This window comes from Mustela erminea, chromosome 8 (genome assembly GCF_009829155.1).
Source record: "Mustela erminea isolate mMusErm1 chromosome 8, mMusErm1.Pri, whole genome shotgun sequence".
Taxonomy (NCBI): Eukaryota; Metazoa; Chordata; class Mammalia; order Carnivora; family Mustelidae; genus Mustela; species Mustela erminea.
Window position 1 is genome coordinate 102,676,504 of NC_045621.1, and position 19,867 is coordinate 102,696,370.

Sequence of the window (19,867 nt, forward strand, 5' to 3'; positions counted from 1 at the left end):
GACTGTGCACGTGGAGACATGGGACTCTCCCTGGATGCCCTGGCCCAGCCCCAGCACTGGTCCCTGTACTCTAGGCATTTAATGCAGCCTCGGGTGGGACTTGGAGAAATAGCAACGGGACCACCACCCTCTCCCGAGTTGGGCTGGGGAAGGTGTGCAGCCTGGCCACACTCTGGAGCATGCAGGCATGTTACCCTGTGGGCATCACATTGAGTGACATCTTCCGAGGAGAAGAGCACCGCATCCTTGATGAAGTTGGACAGGGCACGCAGGATGAAGGACACAAAAAGGTGCATGTGGATGTAGTTGCGGGTGCAGTGGAGCCTCCTGGAGGGAGAGAATGCAAGGCCATGGGGGCCAGAGCCACAGGCGCTTGGCCACTTCTTAGCCAGATGACCTTGACCTCAAGCAAGCCTTTACACCTTCGCAGAACCCGAGTCTCCTCCTCTGTGGGAGGGATCAGAGGTCCGTTATCCATTCCCCAGCTGCTGGTGCCAGAAGCAGGCTTTCTTACAGGGAACCTATTTCAGCTCTGGGATTGGGGTGACTCCATCCTCCCACCCTGTTGATAGACCCAACCAATCGGAGTACTCCACCCCTGGCTGCAGTGACATTCAGGTTGGGACTGTGACTCAAGCCGCGCGTATAGAAACCTCCCCACCCCAACCCCAAGACTTTAACTGCAACTAAAGGGGAAGGGGCTCTCTCTGTCCTAGTGGCTAAGCCAGTGGAGTGTACCCTATCGCTGTTGGTGGATGTCTCTGCCACCCCTGAGGAGAGCCTGCCTAAGGATGAGGCCGATGGAGAGTGGAGAGAGGGAGGGGGACAGACCTAGCTCTGCTGATACGTTTGAGCACCTAGATCCAGCCATTCCTAGAGACAGACACTCCTGACCTTTTCAGTTATGTGGGTCAGGATATCTTGGTTTTCTTAAACTGTTTTTAGGGGATTTCTGTTTCTTGCAACCAGGAGTCTGGCTAACACACTGGTAAAATGGGGGTAATGATACCTATCTTATAGCATTGTGTGAAAATGACAACCAGGACATCTGCAGTGAGTTGTTATGCTCAGTAACTGTGAATGAATAAAAACACGAACAAAGTCACAGGAACATCAGTGTTTTGTCTCGAGTAAGGTCTAGATCAAGAGGTCACTAAGTAGCCCCCCCCCCACCTTCCTTTCTCTGGCTGAGTAATTTAAAGAGACCCAAATTCTGTGCCTGGGTAAGGCTGGGGAGACAGAGAGCTAGTAATGTGTTCTCACCGGAAAGCACAGAGGACGCTGAGGGCGACCAGGAGCATCACCAGGGAGGAGCTGTAGCCCACGGTGTACATGACCTTCAACTTCATTAGATACTGGTGCTGCAGAGAGAGGGGGGTGTTAGCCCCGCCCACCCAGCGGCTGGGCTTCTTGCACCTGCTTAGGCAGCTCAAACTTTTCAATGAACCTTTCAATGCCGCTGGCTATGCTGATCAGACTCCTTGGACCTCAATTCATAGACTAGGAACACCCTGGCTTTGGAGAAGATCTCGGGGATCATCTGATGCCAACTCAAACTTCTACCCCATGCATAGTATCCCTTACCATCACCCTGAATCCAAGCCTTCGCTTGAATCCCTCCAGGGATGTAGGCTAACTGCCTTTTGAGGAAGTCATCTGGTATACAAGGGTGCAAACTATGCTAAAATCTATGACTTTTTTTTTTTTTCGTATCAGATGGGTAATGTGCCAAGGTCATAACAAGGTTTGAGGGTGGCACATGTCACACAGGAGCGTGAACACCCAATCATCACGCTTATGAACTACAAAAGGATCTAAAATCTATGACTTTTAAATTGTACCCTATTGGTTCTTTTTCAATACCCACTTCTGGAGCCGCTTGAAATAAATTGAATGCTTAGAGTTATTATTATTTTTTTTAATAAACTTTCATTTTGGAATGGTTTCAGAGTTCTTGAAGGGTTGCAAATATCATACAGAGAGATCTGTCCTTTTTTTAAAGATATATATTTTTAAAGATTTTATTTATTTATTTGACGGCGGCGGCGGAGGGCGGGGGGGAAGCAGGCACCCTGCTGAGCAGAGAGCCCGATGTGGGACTCGATCCCAGGATCCTGAGATCATGATTTGAGCCGAAGGTAGATGCTTAACCCACTGAGCCACCCAGGCACCCCAGATCTGTCCCTTCTTTCTTTTTTTTTTTTTTTTAAGATTTTATTTATTTGACAGACAGAGATCACAAGTAGGCAGAGAGGCAGACAGAGAGAGGAAAAACAGGCTCCCCACTGAGCAGAGAGCCCGATGTAAGGCTCGATCCCAGGACCCTGGGATCATGACCTGAGCTAAGGGCAGAGGCTTTAACCCACTGAGCCACCCAGGCGCCCCAGATCTGTCCCTTCTTAATACAGCTCTTCTGCCCACTTGTCTCTCGCATAGAGTCTCAGCATTACATTTTCTTTCTGTGTCTTCAATCTCTTTCCATGATCCCTCACCCTCCTGCTCAATTAATATGCTCTGCTGGCAACGGCCTTCCTAAGTAAGACCCCCAGAACTGAAAGCTGGAAAGCTCCAGTATATTCTCTGATCAAGAAGGAGTAGAGTGGGACCATCGCCTTCCCTCTGCTCTACACTGAACTCATATTAATGAGTCTTCACATTACTGACTCATCTTTGATTTGGAAATAATCTCAATGGGATGGAAGAAGACCACATATAAACAGAAATGTAAAACTTATATCATTTGGATGCAAAAAATAAATCGCATGACAGCCTGAAGAAGAATCAAAGAAATGAAAATTAAACCAATAATGCTATATCATCTGTTCCCAACCAAATGAACAAATATTTAAAGGCAATATTATCCTATGCAGCTGAGGGTAGAGCAGGAGCAAACATTGTTTCAGTCTCTCCTGAAAGTAGCATGTATCGGGGGCACCTGGGTGGCTCAGCGGGTTAAGCCTCTGCCTTGGGCTCAGGTCATGATCTCAGGGGCCTGGGATTGAGCCCTGCATGGGGCTCTCTGCTCAGCAGGGAGCCTGCTCCCCACGCCCCGCCACTTCTCTGCCTACTTACGATCTCTCCTTCTGTCAAACAAATAAATTTAAAAAAATCTTTAAAAATAAAAAGTAGCATGTATCAAGAATCTTTGAAATGTGCATTCCTGTTGACCTCCTTTCTACCTCTGGGAATTCTAAGAAGTTAGCATACGCGTGCGCGCTCGCACACACACACACACACACAAAGAAATAAGCACAAAAGGAAAAGCATATTTATACATCAAGATGTTCACCACAGAATGATGTGTGATGAAAAACACTCAAATGTCCAACAACAGAACAATTAACTGAATTATTTTAAATCATTATTTTGATGTATGCCACCACTAAAATGTTGTTTACCGAGAGTTTTAACAGATGTCAGCTCATGCTAAGAATGTAATGTTAAGTGAAAAGGAGGAATACATATTTTCTAGATACAGTGTGATTCCTGCTATAGGTTTAAAAAAAATACTAAGTTGAATTACGTGAAATTGCTTTTTTTGTAGGTCAAATGATTGACTATCAGCCATTTTGTGTGGTTCAATCACATACATGCATAGACCACAAGATTTTAAAAAGGTGTGTTAGATGTTAATAATGGTTAACTTTGGATGATAAGTCTGTGGAGAGAGTTGTTATTTTTATTTGTACTTCTTCTATACTTTTCATTTCTTTCCAGTGGATAAGTACTATTTTATAACCAGAATAAAAAGGTAATTAATTAAAAAAAAGGGAGGCACAAGAATAGTATTGGGGAATCCTTCTGACAGCTGTTCCTATGAGAATGACTTGAGGTTCAAATGGCCCAAGCTCCATGGTATTAAGAAGTTTACTGCAGGGAAAGAATGCAGGCTTCAGAGCCGAGAGACAGGGTTTCCAAACCCAAGACTGTTACTCACCAGCTGTGTGACCTTGGGCAAATTACTTAACTTCTCTGAGCCTCAGATTCCTCATCTGCATAATGGGGGTAATATCTACCCTGCAGGCTTGTTGGAAGAACAAATAAAGTATGAGGTAGAGTATCTAGACAATGGCTGGCACTTACAAGACACTCAGAAGATGTTGATTTTTTCCCACCTCCATCCCCCAGCCCCATCACCCACCCTTCAACATGAGTCACGGATCCAAGATTGCAGTAAGAAGTATGAGTTATAAAGGAGGAGCTTAAAAAAAAAATTAGACCTATTCTCAGTTATGATAATGGAGTGCTGTAGGACAGCAGGCAACATGGGAACGTTTGGAGTGTTTCGTCCAGTTCTGAGTGTGCTATTTTAAGAGGCACAGGAATAAACTGGAACATTTCTGGAGGAGGGAAGAGTGCATGAAAAACTGGGTACATTATACCCCGAGGAAATAAACGAACAAACTTAGGCAAGAAGAGTATTAGAACAATTGACAGGTAGAGGCCTAAGACCCACTGTGTGGGCTCCAAGGGGAGGGAGCTAACAAAAAGAAGTCTGACTCAGAGTGACCAAAGATTTTCTGAGAGCAAGAGGCAACCTTTGATGGGATGGCTGCCATGTGTCATTGAGCTTCCCCACTGGTATGACGGCGATCCCAGACGCCAGGAGCCACCTCTCAGGAATGAAGAAGAGAGCCAAAAGGACAGTAGGTTGCCCTAGATTCATGGTGGCTTGACTTTGGGACATGAAAGGGCAGTCAAATGTTGAGAAATAAGAGGGTCCATGATGTGTCAGCTTATAATCTTGCACGAGCAGGAGGAGCCCCAGCCCCGAGGGCACGAGCCTCACTCCTAGGATCCCCTAGTTTTGCCACTCTCAGTTCAGAAGCAGATTTGGGCCAGTCTGTGACAGCACGATGAGGCACGGGGTGACAGTATGGGGTGTTCTGGCTGAATGCTCCACATTGTCCTGTGGCTAGGTTGACTGCCTGCCAGGGAACCCTCAGGACACCAGCCAGCTGCACTTGTCCCTGCATTATGTGTGTAAGTTCTGATCCAGAAGGAGCCCTGCTCCCAGGAGGCCTGATGTGCCCTTAGTGCACCTGCCCTCCACATCTGCAACAGGGACTCCCCCCAGGAGGGCGTGGGGGCCAGGAGCCTCACTGCTGTCTGTCCTGGATCACACTGCCCATCTCTCTGCTGTCATTCCTGACTGGGCCACCTTCCCTCTACATCCTCTAGATCAGGGCTCAGCAGACATTTTTTGTAAAGGGACAAATAATATGTGTCTTAGACTTTGGGTGCCATTTGGGCTTTGGCAAATACTCAGCTCCGCTCTTGTGGTATAAATGGCCATAGCCATGTCTCAATAAAAGTTTATTTACAAAAGCAGGTGGTTGGCTGGATTTGGCTCAAGGGCCACAGGATGCCAACCTCCACTCTAGGTAAGCAAGCCCCATTTTATTTACCCAAGCAGCAGCCTGGTCCTTTCTGCCAATCTGTGTGCACTGTTGTGGGCTTTTGTTGGTGAATAGAACGGCGCGTGCCAAGTAAGGAAATTGAAGAAAAGACAGCCAACAAGTGCTCATTTCCATCATTGTTTGATCAGAAGAGAAAAGACATTTCAACAGTAAGAGACAGGATGACTCAGATCTCTGAGTGAAGGACAAAGCTCGTGGACCAGCATCTAGGCAACAGTAAATTACATGGCTTGAAAACCTTTCTGATCTTAGGAATTTTTTTTTTTTTTTACATTTTTAAAATTTTTTATGTGAGCTGAAGCCAAGGTAGTTCTCCTTTCCACTATTCTTGGCCAATAAATATTCTGAATTAAGTCCAAACTTTGCATTTACATTTGTTAAATTTCAGGTCCTTGTTTTGGGATTTTAACAGTTTCTGCCCTGGATGAACATCATGGTTAAGGCCTTGGGTTTTGTTCCCTAGCTGATGAGTCTAAAGCTGACAGTGTCTCCGATGTGGTTTCAGTAAACATTGCTCACAAAACCAAAGGCTCCCTGGGGTCCTCAGTAATTCTTGAGAATGTAAAAGGGTCCAACGGCCAAAAGGTTTGAGAACCAATGGCCAAGGCCAATCCTGTGTCCCATCCCTCTGCCGGGGATGGTGGCAGGGGTGGGCAGGCTCAAGTCACTTTGGGCCAGTGTGATGGGAGGACAAGCTTGCTGAGGTTTGGGTGAAGAAGCTTTCTTGCTCTTGGGAAGGAGCCACAGGAAGTCAGGCTGTCCCTCCACCTGGACAAGCAGGCATGGGGGAATATGTGGCTGTCATCGCCAATGGCCATCATCCCACGTCGAGAGGTGGCAGCCTTGAGAGGAAGCCACCAGGATAGCAGGAGGAGAAATGGCAAGAACCTGGCCCTTTGGCAGCTTCTGAGTACTGCCTTATGAAAGAGTTCTGAAGCCTGTTCTCTGCACCCCCAGTTACATAAGCCACATCTGTTTATTACCCAAGTTGCAAATTTCTGTTTCTCGCAGCCCAGGGCATCCTTTTGAACCTCTGTGCTGCCATCCATCATTAGAACATTCTCTCTTAATTTTATGGATTTTGCCAATGTGATCACATAAACTTCCTGCCCTTGTGTAAGTCAGTGATGGAAATGGTCATCTGCAGGGGTCAGGGCCCATCCACTCCTCTGAAACCTTCTGTCCCCACTGAGCAATCCTTGCTGGGTCTCGTTATGAAAGTACCCTGCTCTGACCAGACCTGAAGACCTCACATGTGTCCCCCAACTGGATGACAAACCCCGGAGGGAAGAAACCCAAGTCTCCACCTTGGTCCCCCACCCAGTCTTCCTTGTACAGAGCAGGACTGACTGGCTGGAGAAAGTCCCAGAAAAGAGTTCAGAAGTGGGTATGGTCTGTCTTCCAACCTCATCCTTCCTTCCTTCCCTCTGCTGCTCCGCCTCATGCTTCTCTCACATGCCCTCACCCCATCCTCCAAGGGACCAGCAAGCCTGTCAGGATTCCCACTGGGGAGTTTAGCCCACGGGGCTGCAAAAGCCCATCTCCCAGGGGACACGCACCATACCAGGGGGGCAGCAAGAGCTAGAGAGGACTCAGGTTCTTTTGGGTACTAACTAGATTTGACTCCTGCCTCTGCGAGTCTCTGAGCGTGTTCCTTTATCATTCTGAGCCTCAGTCTCCTCATCTGCAAAATGGAGAAAACAATGATCTTACGATGAATCCTTCTGAGGATTTAGTGTCATCATGTATCCAGGAACCGGCCCATGGCAGGTGTTCAGACAACAACAGACATTCATTGGGCACCTGATTAAGTGCCAAGCATTGTACTGGGGCCTTGGGACCTGGAAATGAGTAAGATTCTGATCTGTTCCTGCAATATCACTAAATCTAGACCCATGCCTGGCTCACAGTCAGCGCTTAATACATGTTTGTTAAGTGAGTTCATGGCTTTGAAGAGCTCACATTTTAGTGAGTGAGTTGAATCCCCATGCAAGGCTCTGATACTAATGGCCACTTTAGGGGAGGCCTCTGGAGGCACCTGGAGAAGCTTAGCGCACTGCTCAGTGTCCTCTCTCTAACCAGGCCTGCCCAGCAGCATGCAGCTCGCTCTTTCCCCTCAGAGCCTGAGAAGCCCTGAGAGACAACATTTATTGAGTATTTCTTCTGGCCAGGCACCCTTCTCAGCACTTTCCTGGATTACCTCGTTTGGTTCCCTTGGCAAGTCTGTGAGGTCAGAACCATAATCAGCCCATCTCCCTGATGGAAAAACTGAGACACAGAGAAGTTAAGTCCTCCCAACCCCCGCCAAGGTCACCGTCAGGGTTCAGACTCAGCAGCCTGACTCCAGGCGTTTAACCAGGGGGTTGCTTTTCTTTCAGTTTCATGACTAAATCACCCCCAGTCTTGTTCTTACAGTTTTTCTCGTTCTTATAGGGCAGTTCTTACTGTGCCTGTGCCCGGGTCTTCATTAACCATCTCTGGGCTGTGTCACCAGGGCACTGAGGTAGGCCCAGGGAGCCCCGGATGATGAGTGGGGTGGGGTGGGTAACAAGAGCAGCTCCCGGTCCCCTGATCTTGACCCAGGGCTGGCTCCACTCTATCTTCTCACTTGCAGACAGGCTTACCCGCTTCTCGTTGGATGAGTCGTTCACATTAACCCCACAGGCCAGGTCAGGCCTGGGGAAGATTTCCGACCAGCCGTCCTGTGTGCAGTTTCGAAACATGGAACCTGTGGGAGCCAAACATCCTGCAGGTGAGCACTGGGGACACGGGACAGATGGCCTGGGGTCCCAGGTACCCTCAGCCACGCCTTAGGGGCGGCCTGGCATTTCCCCATTGCTCAGCCCTGGCTGCCTTTCTCTGAACCACACAGTCCACTCCCAATCGGCTCAGCTGGTCCTTGAAGACTATGTAAGGGTCAGTAAGAAGAGGCAGGAAAGGGATGCCTGGGTGGCTTGGTCGGTTAAGCCTCTGCCTTCAGCTTAGATCATGATCTCAGGGTCCTGGGATCAAGCTCTGCATCAGGCTCCCCATCCAGCAGAGAGTCTGCTTCTCCTTTTCACTTTGTGATCTCTCTTTTGCTTTCTCTCAAATAAACAAATAAAAATCTTAAAAAAAAAAATAAGAGTGGTGGAAGAGGAAAGTAGGGAGAGAGCCCTAGAAAGTGCAAGGGTGCGGACGTGTGTGCACAGGTGAGAGAGAGACATACCTGCGGACCACCGAGGCCTCGATTTACAAACCAGCCCAGCTCTGAACAAATAACCCTGTTAGCCTCCAAGCACTACTTGTCCCCCCGCCCCCGGGTCCCATAGCCTCGTCCATCCCCATGTCCCTCCTTGCCAGACACAGGGCTCCGCATACAGGGGGGAGGGCAGGACATATGTCACAGTACCCTCCAGTCCCAGCAGCAATCCTCCACTGGACTCTGTGTCCCCACCCCTGCAGAGCTTCCCCTTACCTTTCTCCAGCACAGCTGGCTGCCCCTAGGCCCAGCCCCAGTCCAGGGTCTCTCAGGCCCTGGGGCCCACCCCCCACCTCCCTACCCTCCCACCCCTGCATCTGGCTGCTGCAGGTGTGGCAGGCACACAAGTGTGCCTGGTCACACCCCTGGAGATAGGAATTCTGACACTCCCTCAGCTCAAATTCATACCCCCTCTAGGGGCCCCAGCCACCCTGCTTTGGCCTTGCATGCTCCTTTCTGACAGGCCTCGGGTCTGGACCACTGGTTCACAGGGTTCAGGGTCACATGGGTTCCACTGAACTCAAAAATGATGGCTGGCATTTCTAGAACCAGCCACTATGCTCGTTTCCAGATTTTGAGCTAATCCTCCCAGCACTCAGGGAGGGAAGCACGGCTGGTTTATTTACCAGACAAGAAAACCAAGGCCCAGAATTGGGCATCAGAGTCCAGCCAGGATGTGACTCTTCCCTGTGCCTCCCTCCCACCTGGCCCTGGCCCCTGGGGGCAGCTTCTAGCACCAGGAGACCTTGGCTTTCTGACCTTCCAGATCTGGGTCTGCCTGGCCCCCAAAAGCCCCTGAGACCTGGAGTACAGGCTTCCAAGTAGCCAGATCTGAGTGGGAAACTCAGCCCCCCCACCCCTTGGTCACCTGGGTGTGAGCTTCAATGCCTTACTTCTCTGTGCCCAGTGACAATAGTCACCCACACTGCAGGACTGAGCAGGGAACCCGATAGCACCAGTGAGTGCCCAGCCTGGTGCCTGGCCCAGCGAGCCCCACAATGTGACTCCCTCCTCCTTTCAGCCTTTCCAAAATAGACCTCGGTGGTGGGGCTTGGAGGCATGGAATTTAGGGGGCGGGGTGCAAGACTTCTACAGTTCAGTCAAGGGAGCTAGCGTGTCAGACGGGAAAGCAGGGGCCTCTGACTTCAGTTTGGTTGGATGGGAAATTGAATTAAGAGAATGCAAACTCCCCAGGGCCCAGAACCAGTTATTCGTGTGTCCCTAGAGGCTGGTCTGGGCTGAGCTGCCCATTTTGGGGCCTTCTCCTCACTGACCCAGTGGGATTCTCCAGACAGATGCTGCATGTGACCCAGGCCGGGCGCCCGGTGTGGCTAACGAAGCAGTGCCCTTTGCTGACCAGGCTCTTGGCAGAACTGCAGAGGAGACGAGGGTTGGGCTCTCTCTGGAGAGCCCTTCAACCCCACCCACTTGCCCCGGGCTTCATTCCTAATAGGACAGGGGCCCTTGCTTACCCAGGTTCAGGGCAGTGTACACCTCAAGGGCCCCTGAAGGTACAATCAATATTTTGTGCATATACATCTGTACATCCAAAGATTTTACCCAATTCTCAAAAGGCTCCAGGACCCTAATCAGGTTAGGGACCTCCACTGTGTTAAGGCTCCAATCCCAAGATAGAAGAAGGCCTGACCCTGCCTGAGAAGCGTGTTTTCTAACAAGGGACTCTGGAAGACCAGTGCCCCGTAAAGAATCAAAGGAATGCATCCTGGAAAGAACATTCTAGACCTTGGCACACACAGAAAAATATCTGAGGGCAGATTCCAGCCTGCAGTTTTGGGAGTCACTTAGACAGCCATTCTGTCTGGGCCCCATAGTGGGCACCCTGGGAAATTATTAATTTATTATTATTATTTTCTTCTCTCAAAAGGAAAGGTCGGTCCAAAACACCAGTCCTCACAGGGCACTCCTCTCTGGGTTGGGTTGGGAGCCCTGGGGTCCTGTGGGACACTACTGAGGGGAGCCCTCCTTCTGGAGAGGAGACCAGGGCTCTGGGATCTATGGGGAAGAAAGGTGGTGGTAGGAAGATGATTCTTGGTGACTAACTCAGGCCGGACTGGTCCTGACCCGTGCTGCTGGCTGGCTGGTGCCCTGGGCCGGGGGCTGGGTATGAACAGAGTGGCCCAGGAGCGGTAAGTTCAGAAGCCTCAGCAGGCCGGGTCTCCCTGTGAAGGGGCAGACAGGAGGCTCCTGAAGCTCCACAGCGACACTGTGTGGCAGGAAGAAGAAACTGCAGCAGTGGCAGGCGGACCACCCCAACTTCCTTCCCTACAGCAGGAAAAAGTGGGACTGCACCCCTGGGTGAACACCGTGGGTCTGGAGCAGTTAAAGGGTTGGGGGTCCTCAAAAGGGAGTCAGTGGGCTGCTAGTTAAAGAGGCTTACAGGCATTCTAGCAGTTGATTGGGGAGGATTTGGCTAGGAGCAAGGCTCTGGCTGGCTCTTCTGAAGAAAGGTAGAAGCGACGTTGATGGGGGATGGAGAGGCACTTCGGCTTTGGGAGGGCTGTGAAGGGAAGACTGGGAAAGGAGGAGAGCTTCAAGTCCCTCCAGCTGGAGAACTCGGTCAGCAAGGGAGGAGCACTGGACAGGGAGTCCAGGATCTGGTCCTGTCCTCGAACCTGACCAACATGTTGCCTTGGGTCAGTCATGTGCGCATTAATCTCATGTGTTGGGAGCTCCATGGACCGCAGACATAGACATGGAAGGGTCACAGTGGGAGAAAAAGACTGTTGGTCGGTTTGCTGGCACCTGGTAGGTGGGGAGGGGGAAGGCAAGAAGGGAGAAGAGAGGAAGAGAAAGGATGAAGGAAGATATTTAAAATTCATTTCCAGGGGCACCTGGGTGGCTCAGTGGGTTAAGCCGCTGCCTTCAGCTCAGGTCATGATCTCAGGGTCCTGGGATCGAGCCCCATCGGGCTCTCTGCTTGGCAGAGAGCCTGCTTCCTCCTCTCTCTCTCTGCCTGCCTCTCTGCCTACTTGTGACCTCTGTGTGTCAAATAAATACATAAAATATTTTTTAAAAAATAAAATAAAATAAAATTCATTTCCAAGCACAGCCCTATAGACTGGTCCTGTTTATGCTCCCGTTTTACAGATGAGAAAATCAAGGCTGAGAATGGGTAACTTGGGCTCTCAGGCCTTGGAAACTGACTGGACCACACTTTCTCAGGCCTTGAAACCTGGCTGGACCACACTTTCCCTCGTCCCTTGCAGGTTGGTGTCACCAGGACTGAGTTCTGGCAGAGGCCATGTGGGCAGAAGCAGGCTCATTCAGGCCTGGGGCTAATCAAGAGCAGCTGGTTTGCATGTTAGGTGGGCAGACATTGTACGTACGTACGAAGGCTTTGAGATTTGGGACCTCTGTTTCAGCAAGCGGGCATTATCCGAGCAGTAAGTGGAGATTCGGGACTCAGACCTGTCTCCCTGGTGCACCTATAAGACTGAGTGGGACAGGGAGCTACCTCAGTGTGCTCCCCAGATTGAGAGTGTGTGTGCACATGCGTGTGCACATGCGTACTAGAGAATTATGGAGCGAGCAATTTACACTCCTCTCCCACATTGCATGGTCTTGATTTCCTCGCTGGTCACCCATTCTTTCCTTACCTGGCTTTGAGACACTCGTGGGTTTTAGTGTGAAGACCTCTTTTCTGGTTTCATTAGCCAGCATTTCCTGCCCCACATAGATGGGGGAAGGGAGTGGCAGACTTCAGACTTTAAATGACCTCATGGAGGACGGGGGCCAAAGGCTGTGAAATTACTTTGCCTCCACCCAGCATCACCCCCCACCACAAGGCTGTAGTCCCACCTTGACCGCGGCATCGATGACAGGGTACTGGTTTTGAAGTTGGAGAAATCTGGGTTTGAATCTTAGTTTCTCCATCTTCTAGCTGTGAAGCTTAGGCAATGTGCTAAGGTTAACTCCTCTTAACTCCCTGTTACTGTTGCTCCTTCCTGGGTCAAGAGGAGGAGTCAAGGTCTGTCATTGGCAGGGGACTTGTGATGGTTCAGTGAGCCCGTGTATATAAAAATTACTGGCATGTGGTGGGGTGTGAGCCCGAGTTAGTCTCCGAACGTCGGCTGTCTGAGACAGTCTCCCTCTCTCCCTGCCTCAAATTAAGAAAATCCTTGTAAACTGCAGTTTTCCTCAGGCAAGAGATCACCCGGGAGGCAAGGGGCTTTCAGAGAGGGCACAGTCTATCAGCTGGGCCTGGCAGAATGGACACAGAAAGGAAGTGTTCTGGAAAGCTAGGCTGTGCCCCGTGGCACCCAGACGTGGGGGCTGGAGCAAGGGTTCTGGTTGCTAACGGGGCAGAAACATAGAAGGAAGTAGGGGAGCCCAAATGGGGATGTGGGTTTGAGAGAAGCAAGCCCAGTCTCCTCTATCACTTCCTAGCACATTGCCTCCTGGCCCCCTTCCTTGGGACCCTTTGAATCAAGCCCACCCCACACCCCCAAGCCAGGCCTTCAGTCCTCAGGAAAGACCACCTCTCACCATTCCATTCATCGCTTGTCCCCAGAGGTTCCTGGCCTCCAGGCCAAGCCCCAGCCAGAGGGTCACCCACTGCCTCGCAGCCAAGACCCCCAGGCTGAGCAGTTACCATTTCTGCCGGTGAACATCCGGAGGAACTGGGGGCATCCCACTTCCACGGTCTGTCCCAGTGCAGAGGACGGCCAGCAGCTCATGTTGTCCCACAGTCCCTTACAACCTGCCAAGAGGAGCAGCAGTGTTAGACAGGGAGCCAGCATGGGCAAAGGGCCTCCCCCACCGCCTGTCACCATCCCCAGCACTCTAGCCTGCTAGCCTTTCCCATTAGGGACTGACTCTTTGAGATCAGGAACCAGTGGGGTCCAATGTGCCCTTTTATCTTTGGCATCTACACAGTAATCGCCCATGTTGAAGGCATGAAGGAAGGAGAGAACACATGTTATCTTGTATAAGCCTCACCACTCACCAGGGCAGCTCTGGATTTCTCTAGAACAGAAGACAGAACACCTCTTGGCCTCGGGTTGCATTAGACTCGACAGCAGGGCTCTGGCCTGGCCTCACAGGGTAACCATCTTGGGAGCTTTATTTTATTTTTTTTCAAGATTTTTTTTTTTCACACACACACACACACACACACACACACACACACACACGCACGCAGAGAATACAAGCAGTGGGGAGCAGAAGGGAGAGGGAGAAGCAGGCTCCCCCACTGAGCAGACAGCCCTACCTGAAGCTCGATCCCAGACCCTGGGATCATGACCCGAGCTGAAGGCATTTGCTTAACCGACTGAGCTGCCACCCAGGCACCAGAACACATAGAACCGGGCCCTGCATCCAGGGATCCTGATTTAACTGGTGTCGGGAGGGGGCTGGGCCGTTCCCCATATGCATTCCTTGGAACAGGCTTTGGTCAAATCACTGACTTCTGAATTCCTTGTTGAGGTCCTGGCCTTCCAGTCCTCTGCCTGCCAGCTGGGCTTTGGTGCTAGTGGGAGTCCGTCACCCTGTGCTCTCACACATGTAAGCTCATCTAACCCACCGCAATGCTCCACGGCAACTGGCCCTGTCCTTGTTTTATGAATGAAGCGATAACACAGAGAAGAGAAGGATTTTCTGGAGTCACACAGCGGGGAAATGCAGGGGCTGGAAAGTGGCTGTCCAGCTACCCTGCTCTGTGCCACCTCCCAGGCTTTAGCCACCTGCCCTATCTCTTAGGGGCACCAACCCCAGCTTCCAAGAGCCTTCCTCATGGAGCCAGGCTAGGGGAACTGGAGAGGAGCCAAGAGCTGGCGGGGATCCAGGGGGTGGGGTTGGCCCAGGAGGGCAAGAGGGAGGATGCAGAGAGAGGGGCTGAAGGGGGCCTGCCCCCAGAGGGATGGGGGGAGAGAGAGGAAGTGTGAGGTCAGGATGCGGGGCTCTGGAGGCAGGGCAGCCCCTGAGTGACAGACAGACTGTGGCCCCGGGACTAGGTTGCTGGTATGGAATGGGAGAGAGCTTGCACACAGAGGCAGGGCTTGGACGGGGCTCCCCCAGGACAGTGGAAGCATCTTGGGACTGAGGACCAGGGTCTGTGTCCCTCGAGGAATGTGGGAGATGAGCAGCCCCTAGGATGTTGCTGCTCCTTCACCCCGACTCTCACAGTGAGCCCTGAAAGAGGAGGGGCTGGACCTCTGTCTGAGCGCGCCACAGAGCACCCAGGCAGGGTTCTGCCACCATCCAGGCAACTGGTCGTCCACATTCCAGCCGCTGGGGACGCTGCTCCCCAGACCTGAGCAGGGGCTGCCCGAGTTTGCAGGGTCCCTGCGACCCTGGCCTCCCAGATGCTCCTGGGACGGCAACACCAGCCTACTGTGACGCACTGTGCCTGTCTACTTGACTTGAGCCTGGAGGATGAGGCTGTCCTTGCTCCTTCTGCAGAAGTCTCCATGTGACAGCAGGCTGCCTCATTTACAAGGAGCCACATGTCTTGTATGAGAAGCAGTTGGAAGGATTCAGGAGCCTCTTTCATCACTTTGGGAGCAATGAATTCAGGGTCGCCCCACCAGGTCAGCCAGGGAATGGGGGTCCATGGCTCCTGCCCGTGAGGCTAGATAGCCCCCGTCCAGCTGGCCAGACAGATGGCAGGCTTCCTGACCTGGGTCATGTGAGGCTGGGCTCATAGGGACACTGCCTTGGTGCTGACAGTAGGTGGCAGAAGAGGGGCTGGTGGCAAGGGGGAGAAGGCTCTCCTCAAGGTGAGTGGGGTCCCCTGACAGCCGGTTCACTGTCACGCCTTCTGTATCAACCCTGCAGAGAGAAAAGGCTGGAGGTGCATGGGACACTGTGGAGCCTGCAGGGGTAGGGTAAGGTCACTGCCCCACCAGAGGTGATGGAAATGAGGAATCCAGGCTCCAAGAGGCCAAGGGACATAGGTGCAGGGGGACTGAGCTGATACCGGTGGCGCTGGTATCACACCCTCCGGGCTGAACCTTGTTTGCAGCAGACCTGGTGCTTCTGCCTCCACGTGACATTGCTCATGTCCTGAACACAGTGGCATGCTGTGATAGGGGTGATGTCCTCTCCCAGCCTCGATGCTGGGAACAGACCTAGTGCTCTCAGTGCAAGGAGCCCATCCCCGGTGGCGTGCTCTTCTAGCTGGTATGTGGTTGAATGCTTTTCATTTTAATAGTTACACTTTTTTTTTTTAAGATTTTATTTATTTATTTGACACAGAGAGAGACGGCAAGAGAGGAAACACAAGCAGAGGGAGAGAGAGAGGGAGAAGCAGGCTTCCTGCTGAGCAAGGAGCCTGATGCAGGGCTTGATTCCAGGACCCTGGGATCATGACCTGAGCCAAAGGCAGACACTTAACCAACTGAGCCACCCAGGCACCCTGACAGTTGCACATTTGTTTAAAAAAAAAGAGAGAATTTAATATGTATTAAGCAGTTATACATCTGTGATTTTATAGCTATTAATATTATATATTATAATAATAGTAATATTATATTATATTATATTATATATATATATATAATATTACATATATTATTATAAAAGGAGGTTAAGTTAAAAAATAGTCAGTTGAAGAAGTTGGTTGAGCTCCTGACTCCTGATTTCGGCTCGGGTCATGATCTCAGGGTCTGGAGATCAAGCCCCATGTTGGGCTCTGCACTCAGTCTGGAGTCAGTTTGAGATTCTCCCTCTCCCTCCGTCCCTACCCCCTGCTCATATTCTCTTTCTCTTTATTTGAAAAAAAGATTAATTTTTAAAAAGTGGGGAGAGAACCCTTGTACGCTGTTGGGGGAATGTAAACTGGTGCAGCCGCCATAGAAAATAGCACAGAGGCTCCTCAAAAAATACAAACAGAACTACAATGTGATCCAGCCATCCTGCTTCTAGGTATATACCCCAAGGAAAAGAAATCAGGACCTCTGATCTCTGCACTCCCACGTCCACAGCAGCATCGTTTTCAGTCGCCAAGGTGTGCAAACAGCCTATGTGTCCATTGAACAATGATGGGTAAGGAGGATCCCAGTGCAATATTACTCAGCCTTTAAGAACGAAATCCTGCCCTTGTGACAACATGGATAAACGTGGAGGACACCGCTAAATAAGCCAAGCCAGACGCAAAAAGATAAATGCCGCGTGATCTCACTCCCATGTGGGATGTGAAAGATTCAAGCTCATCAGAGCAGAAAGCAGAATGGTCACCAGGAGGCTGGGGTGGGGGGAGACAGGAAGATGTTGGCCAGAGGGTACGAAGTTGCGGTTAGGAAGGATGAATGAGCCTAAGATGTAATGCACGACATGATGAAAAGCAAAGTCCATTGATTTAAAGAGAAAACATTCAGACAGGCAGTACAGGTGGTGTGCTGGGCTGGAGGGACCGTGGCCAGGGCAGCCGGCTGGTACTGCGTGGTTCCTAGCTGCTTGCAGGGACCTGCTTTGCACTAGGGTGTGAGTGGAGGGTGTGAGCGGAGGGCCTCAGCTCCCACTTCCCACCAGGCTCCTGCTCTGAGTAGGGGGAAGGCCAGCACAGGTGGGGCAGGGATGGGAGGACGGGAGGGCGTCCTGGCACTAGCCCTTCTGGGGCTCCTCTGGGGGCTCAGAACTTGGGTTGCTGCGGGCTCCTGCTGGGTTTAGATCTTGAGCCCCGGAGCTCGCTGCCTGAATTGGGGGTGAGGAGGTGTCCAATGAGATAAGGGATGGAGGAGCTTTGTAAATGGGGGTCCGGTTCACTGAGCCCGTAGGGAGGGGTCACTGCCTCCAGAAAGGCAGGGCTAGAATGCCTACAGATGAGCTGCTGTGTGGGCAAGCAGGGCTCAGAGCAGTGTGAGGGGCAGCTCTCCACCATTGCTGATGGACACTGTCTGGCTGGAGGGCGGGGATGGAAGGCTGGGGATGTTCTGAGTGGAGAGACAAGACAATGTTGGCCCACGAATGCCATCTAGTGGGGTAGGGGGTGCCTGCCAAGTGCCTGTAGCCACAGAGGAAGCAGTATCATGGTGGAGATAGAGTGAGTTTTGGACACAAATCTCCCTTGAGCATGCCTCTTACCTCTATGAGCCTCAGTGTCCTCATCTGTAAAACGGGTATAGTAACATTCCCCCAGGATTTTGGTGTGGATTAAACGATTTGTGTGTGCAGGAGAATATTTTCTAATCTATTAATCTCCATTCTGCGCCCCCCCCCTTTTTTTTTGTCCTTCCTCCTCGGCCTGTTGGCTCACATTCTCAGAAGTGGGCAGATAAACTTAGAATCTTCCTGGCTTGGGTTTCCAAAGGCTGTGGTGGGGGCGGGGGTGAGTTGGTGGGAGTCGGGTGGGGACAAGAATTCTGGTGTAAACAAAATGCTTGGGAGAAAACATAAAAGGAGCAAGACTTCCCTTGGACTGGGGAGATAAGGAGGGCACGCAATGAGCAGGACCTATAAGGTTCCAGAAAAATACTTGAGTACCCTGCTGCCCGGCCAGCGCTGGATGGTGGGGTAGCCCAGAGGAGAAATGGCTGTAGGGACCTGCCTGGACCAGGAGGACCACGGAGAGCCTCGCAGAACTCTGCTGGCCACCGCCCTGTAGAGCCAAGCTCAAGACCACTTGGGCTCTTCCAGATACAGCGGTGCCATGTGAATCTCTGAAAGTCCAGCCAGCCAAGTTGTGGGGAAGATCCAGAAAATACCAAGGCTTAGGTTATCCCCTGTCCTAGGAGAGTGGAATCAGAATGAAAGGTCCAGAAAACGGAGAAAGTTATTTTTGCCCACTGGAGTTGATGGATAAAGATTGGTTTCCTTTATACTTGTGAAGCCCCTGGCACTGGGCCAGTCCCCAAGCAAAGGCTCAGTGACCTCTGCTCCCTCTGTCCCATAGTCCTGCTGTCCTGAATCACCCACTGTGCCATAGAGAGGTGGCCCAGAGACAGGTCTGGCGATGGGCAGGGGGCTGAAATGCAGGTAAAAGTGACCCAAGAGGGCAGGACCAGGTCTGGGGCATCTCTCCATCCCCACCCAGCCCAGTGCCTGGCATACAGCCAGTCGTCTGCTAACTGCATGTCTGCCCTGTGTCCACCCAGAGGGGAGCATCTGTCCTTGATTTATTTATAAATGAGCTCAGATGACCTGACGATAACCTGGGACTATTCCCGGAGCTATGTGTCAGGCTGCAGTGCCATGGGGCCAGGACCAAGCCAGGCCCCCCAAGGCCCTGCTGGGGTGGGCAGGGTGTCCTCCGTCCTTCCAAACTCCCTGCACACTTCCCGCTGCTCACTGTGCCGGCTAATGGAGGTCACCAGGGAACCCAAGTTCCCTCAGGCCTTGCCCCTCTGGTCCTCCCCTAGCTTCTACTTCTGTGATAACCCTCTCCTCCTACCTAGAGCTGCTATATCCATCTCTCAAGTGCCTCCTGCCCCCCGTCCCTGCTCACCGCCATTCACCTGTCTCCTCCCCAAGACCCCTCAGTGGTTCAGGGACCCCTGCAGTTGCCTGTTCCCTGGCCTCATCCTGTCTCCGTTTGCCTTTCTCGGCTACCCTGGCCATCCAAGGGGCAACCTGGTGAGGTTTTCTGGGCTTTGCTAATGAGCTGATCTGTAGCATTAAGTCAAGAAAGGTATTGCCCTCCTGGTGGTGGCTGGACCACACAAGGAAGTGGTCAGGACAGAATCAATGGGACTGAAGTCCCAGGTGGCAAAGATATTTCAAAACCCAGCACAGGAAGGAAGAGCTGAACAGTCTGGGCGGGGGGAGGGGGTTCTTTTTAAACCACAAAACACAAGCCGTTTCAGGGGATAAAATGTGTTGGGAGTAGTGAGTTCCCCACCACTAAAAGTATGTAAGCAGAGAGAGGAACAGGATTAGCAGACTGGGAAATAAATACTTCAGACATTGCATGGAAGCTGCCGGAGGTAAGAAGAAGGACCTCGATTTCGAGGCTGAAGGCTGCTTTCTTTGAGGCGAGCTCTTGAGCACTATATGCTGAGCCCTTCCCCCCCACCCCGGCACTGGGCAACTGTACCCTGACCCCACAGAATCCCCCTCATCCACCCTGATAACTCTTCTTTATCTGGCCTGAAGGTCTTCATTTCATGCCACCTCTTACATTAATTAAAGATTAATTGACACTGGGATGTCTGGGTGGCTCAGTTGTTCAAGCGTCTGCCTTCAGCTCAGGTCATGATCCCAGGGTCTTGGGATCGAGCCCCGCATTGGGCTCCCTGCTCAGCAGGAAGCC

The 19,867-nt window shown here is 51.5% G+C and overlaps 1 protein-coding gene and 1 non-coding gene across 5 annotated transcripts in view; both read right to left on the bottom strand.

The window, feature by feature from the left end:
- SCTR (secretin receptor) overlaps positions 1–19,867 on the bottom strand; it is a 75,690-nt gene that overhangs the window by 25,085 nt on the left and 30,738 nt on the right. For all 4 annotated transcript variants that reach the window (XM_032353875.1, XM_032353873.1, XM_032353874.1 and 1 more), the window contains exons 3-6: positions 13,274–13,381; positions 8,045–8,148; positions 1,264–1,361; positions 195–327 (exon numbers count right to left, since the gene is read on the bottom strand). In XM_032353875.1, the coding sequence (XP_032209766.1) occupies positions 195–327; positions 1,264–1,361; positions 8,045–8,148; positions 13,274–13,381 (443 nt within the window). The remainder of the gene's footprint in view (positions 1–194; positions 328–1,263; positions 1,362–8,044; positions 8,149–13,273; positions 13,382–19,867) is intronic.
- Positions 1,711–1,814, bottom strand: LOC116598021. Its single transcript, XR_004288931.1, has one exon. It is a non-coding gene; the product is annotated as a small nucleolar RNA U13 (small nucleolar RNA).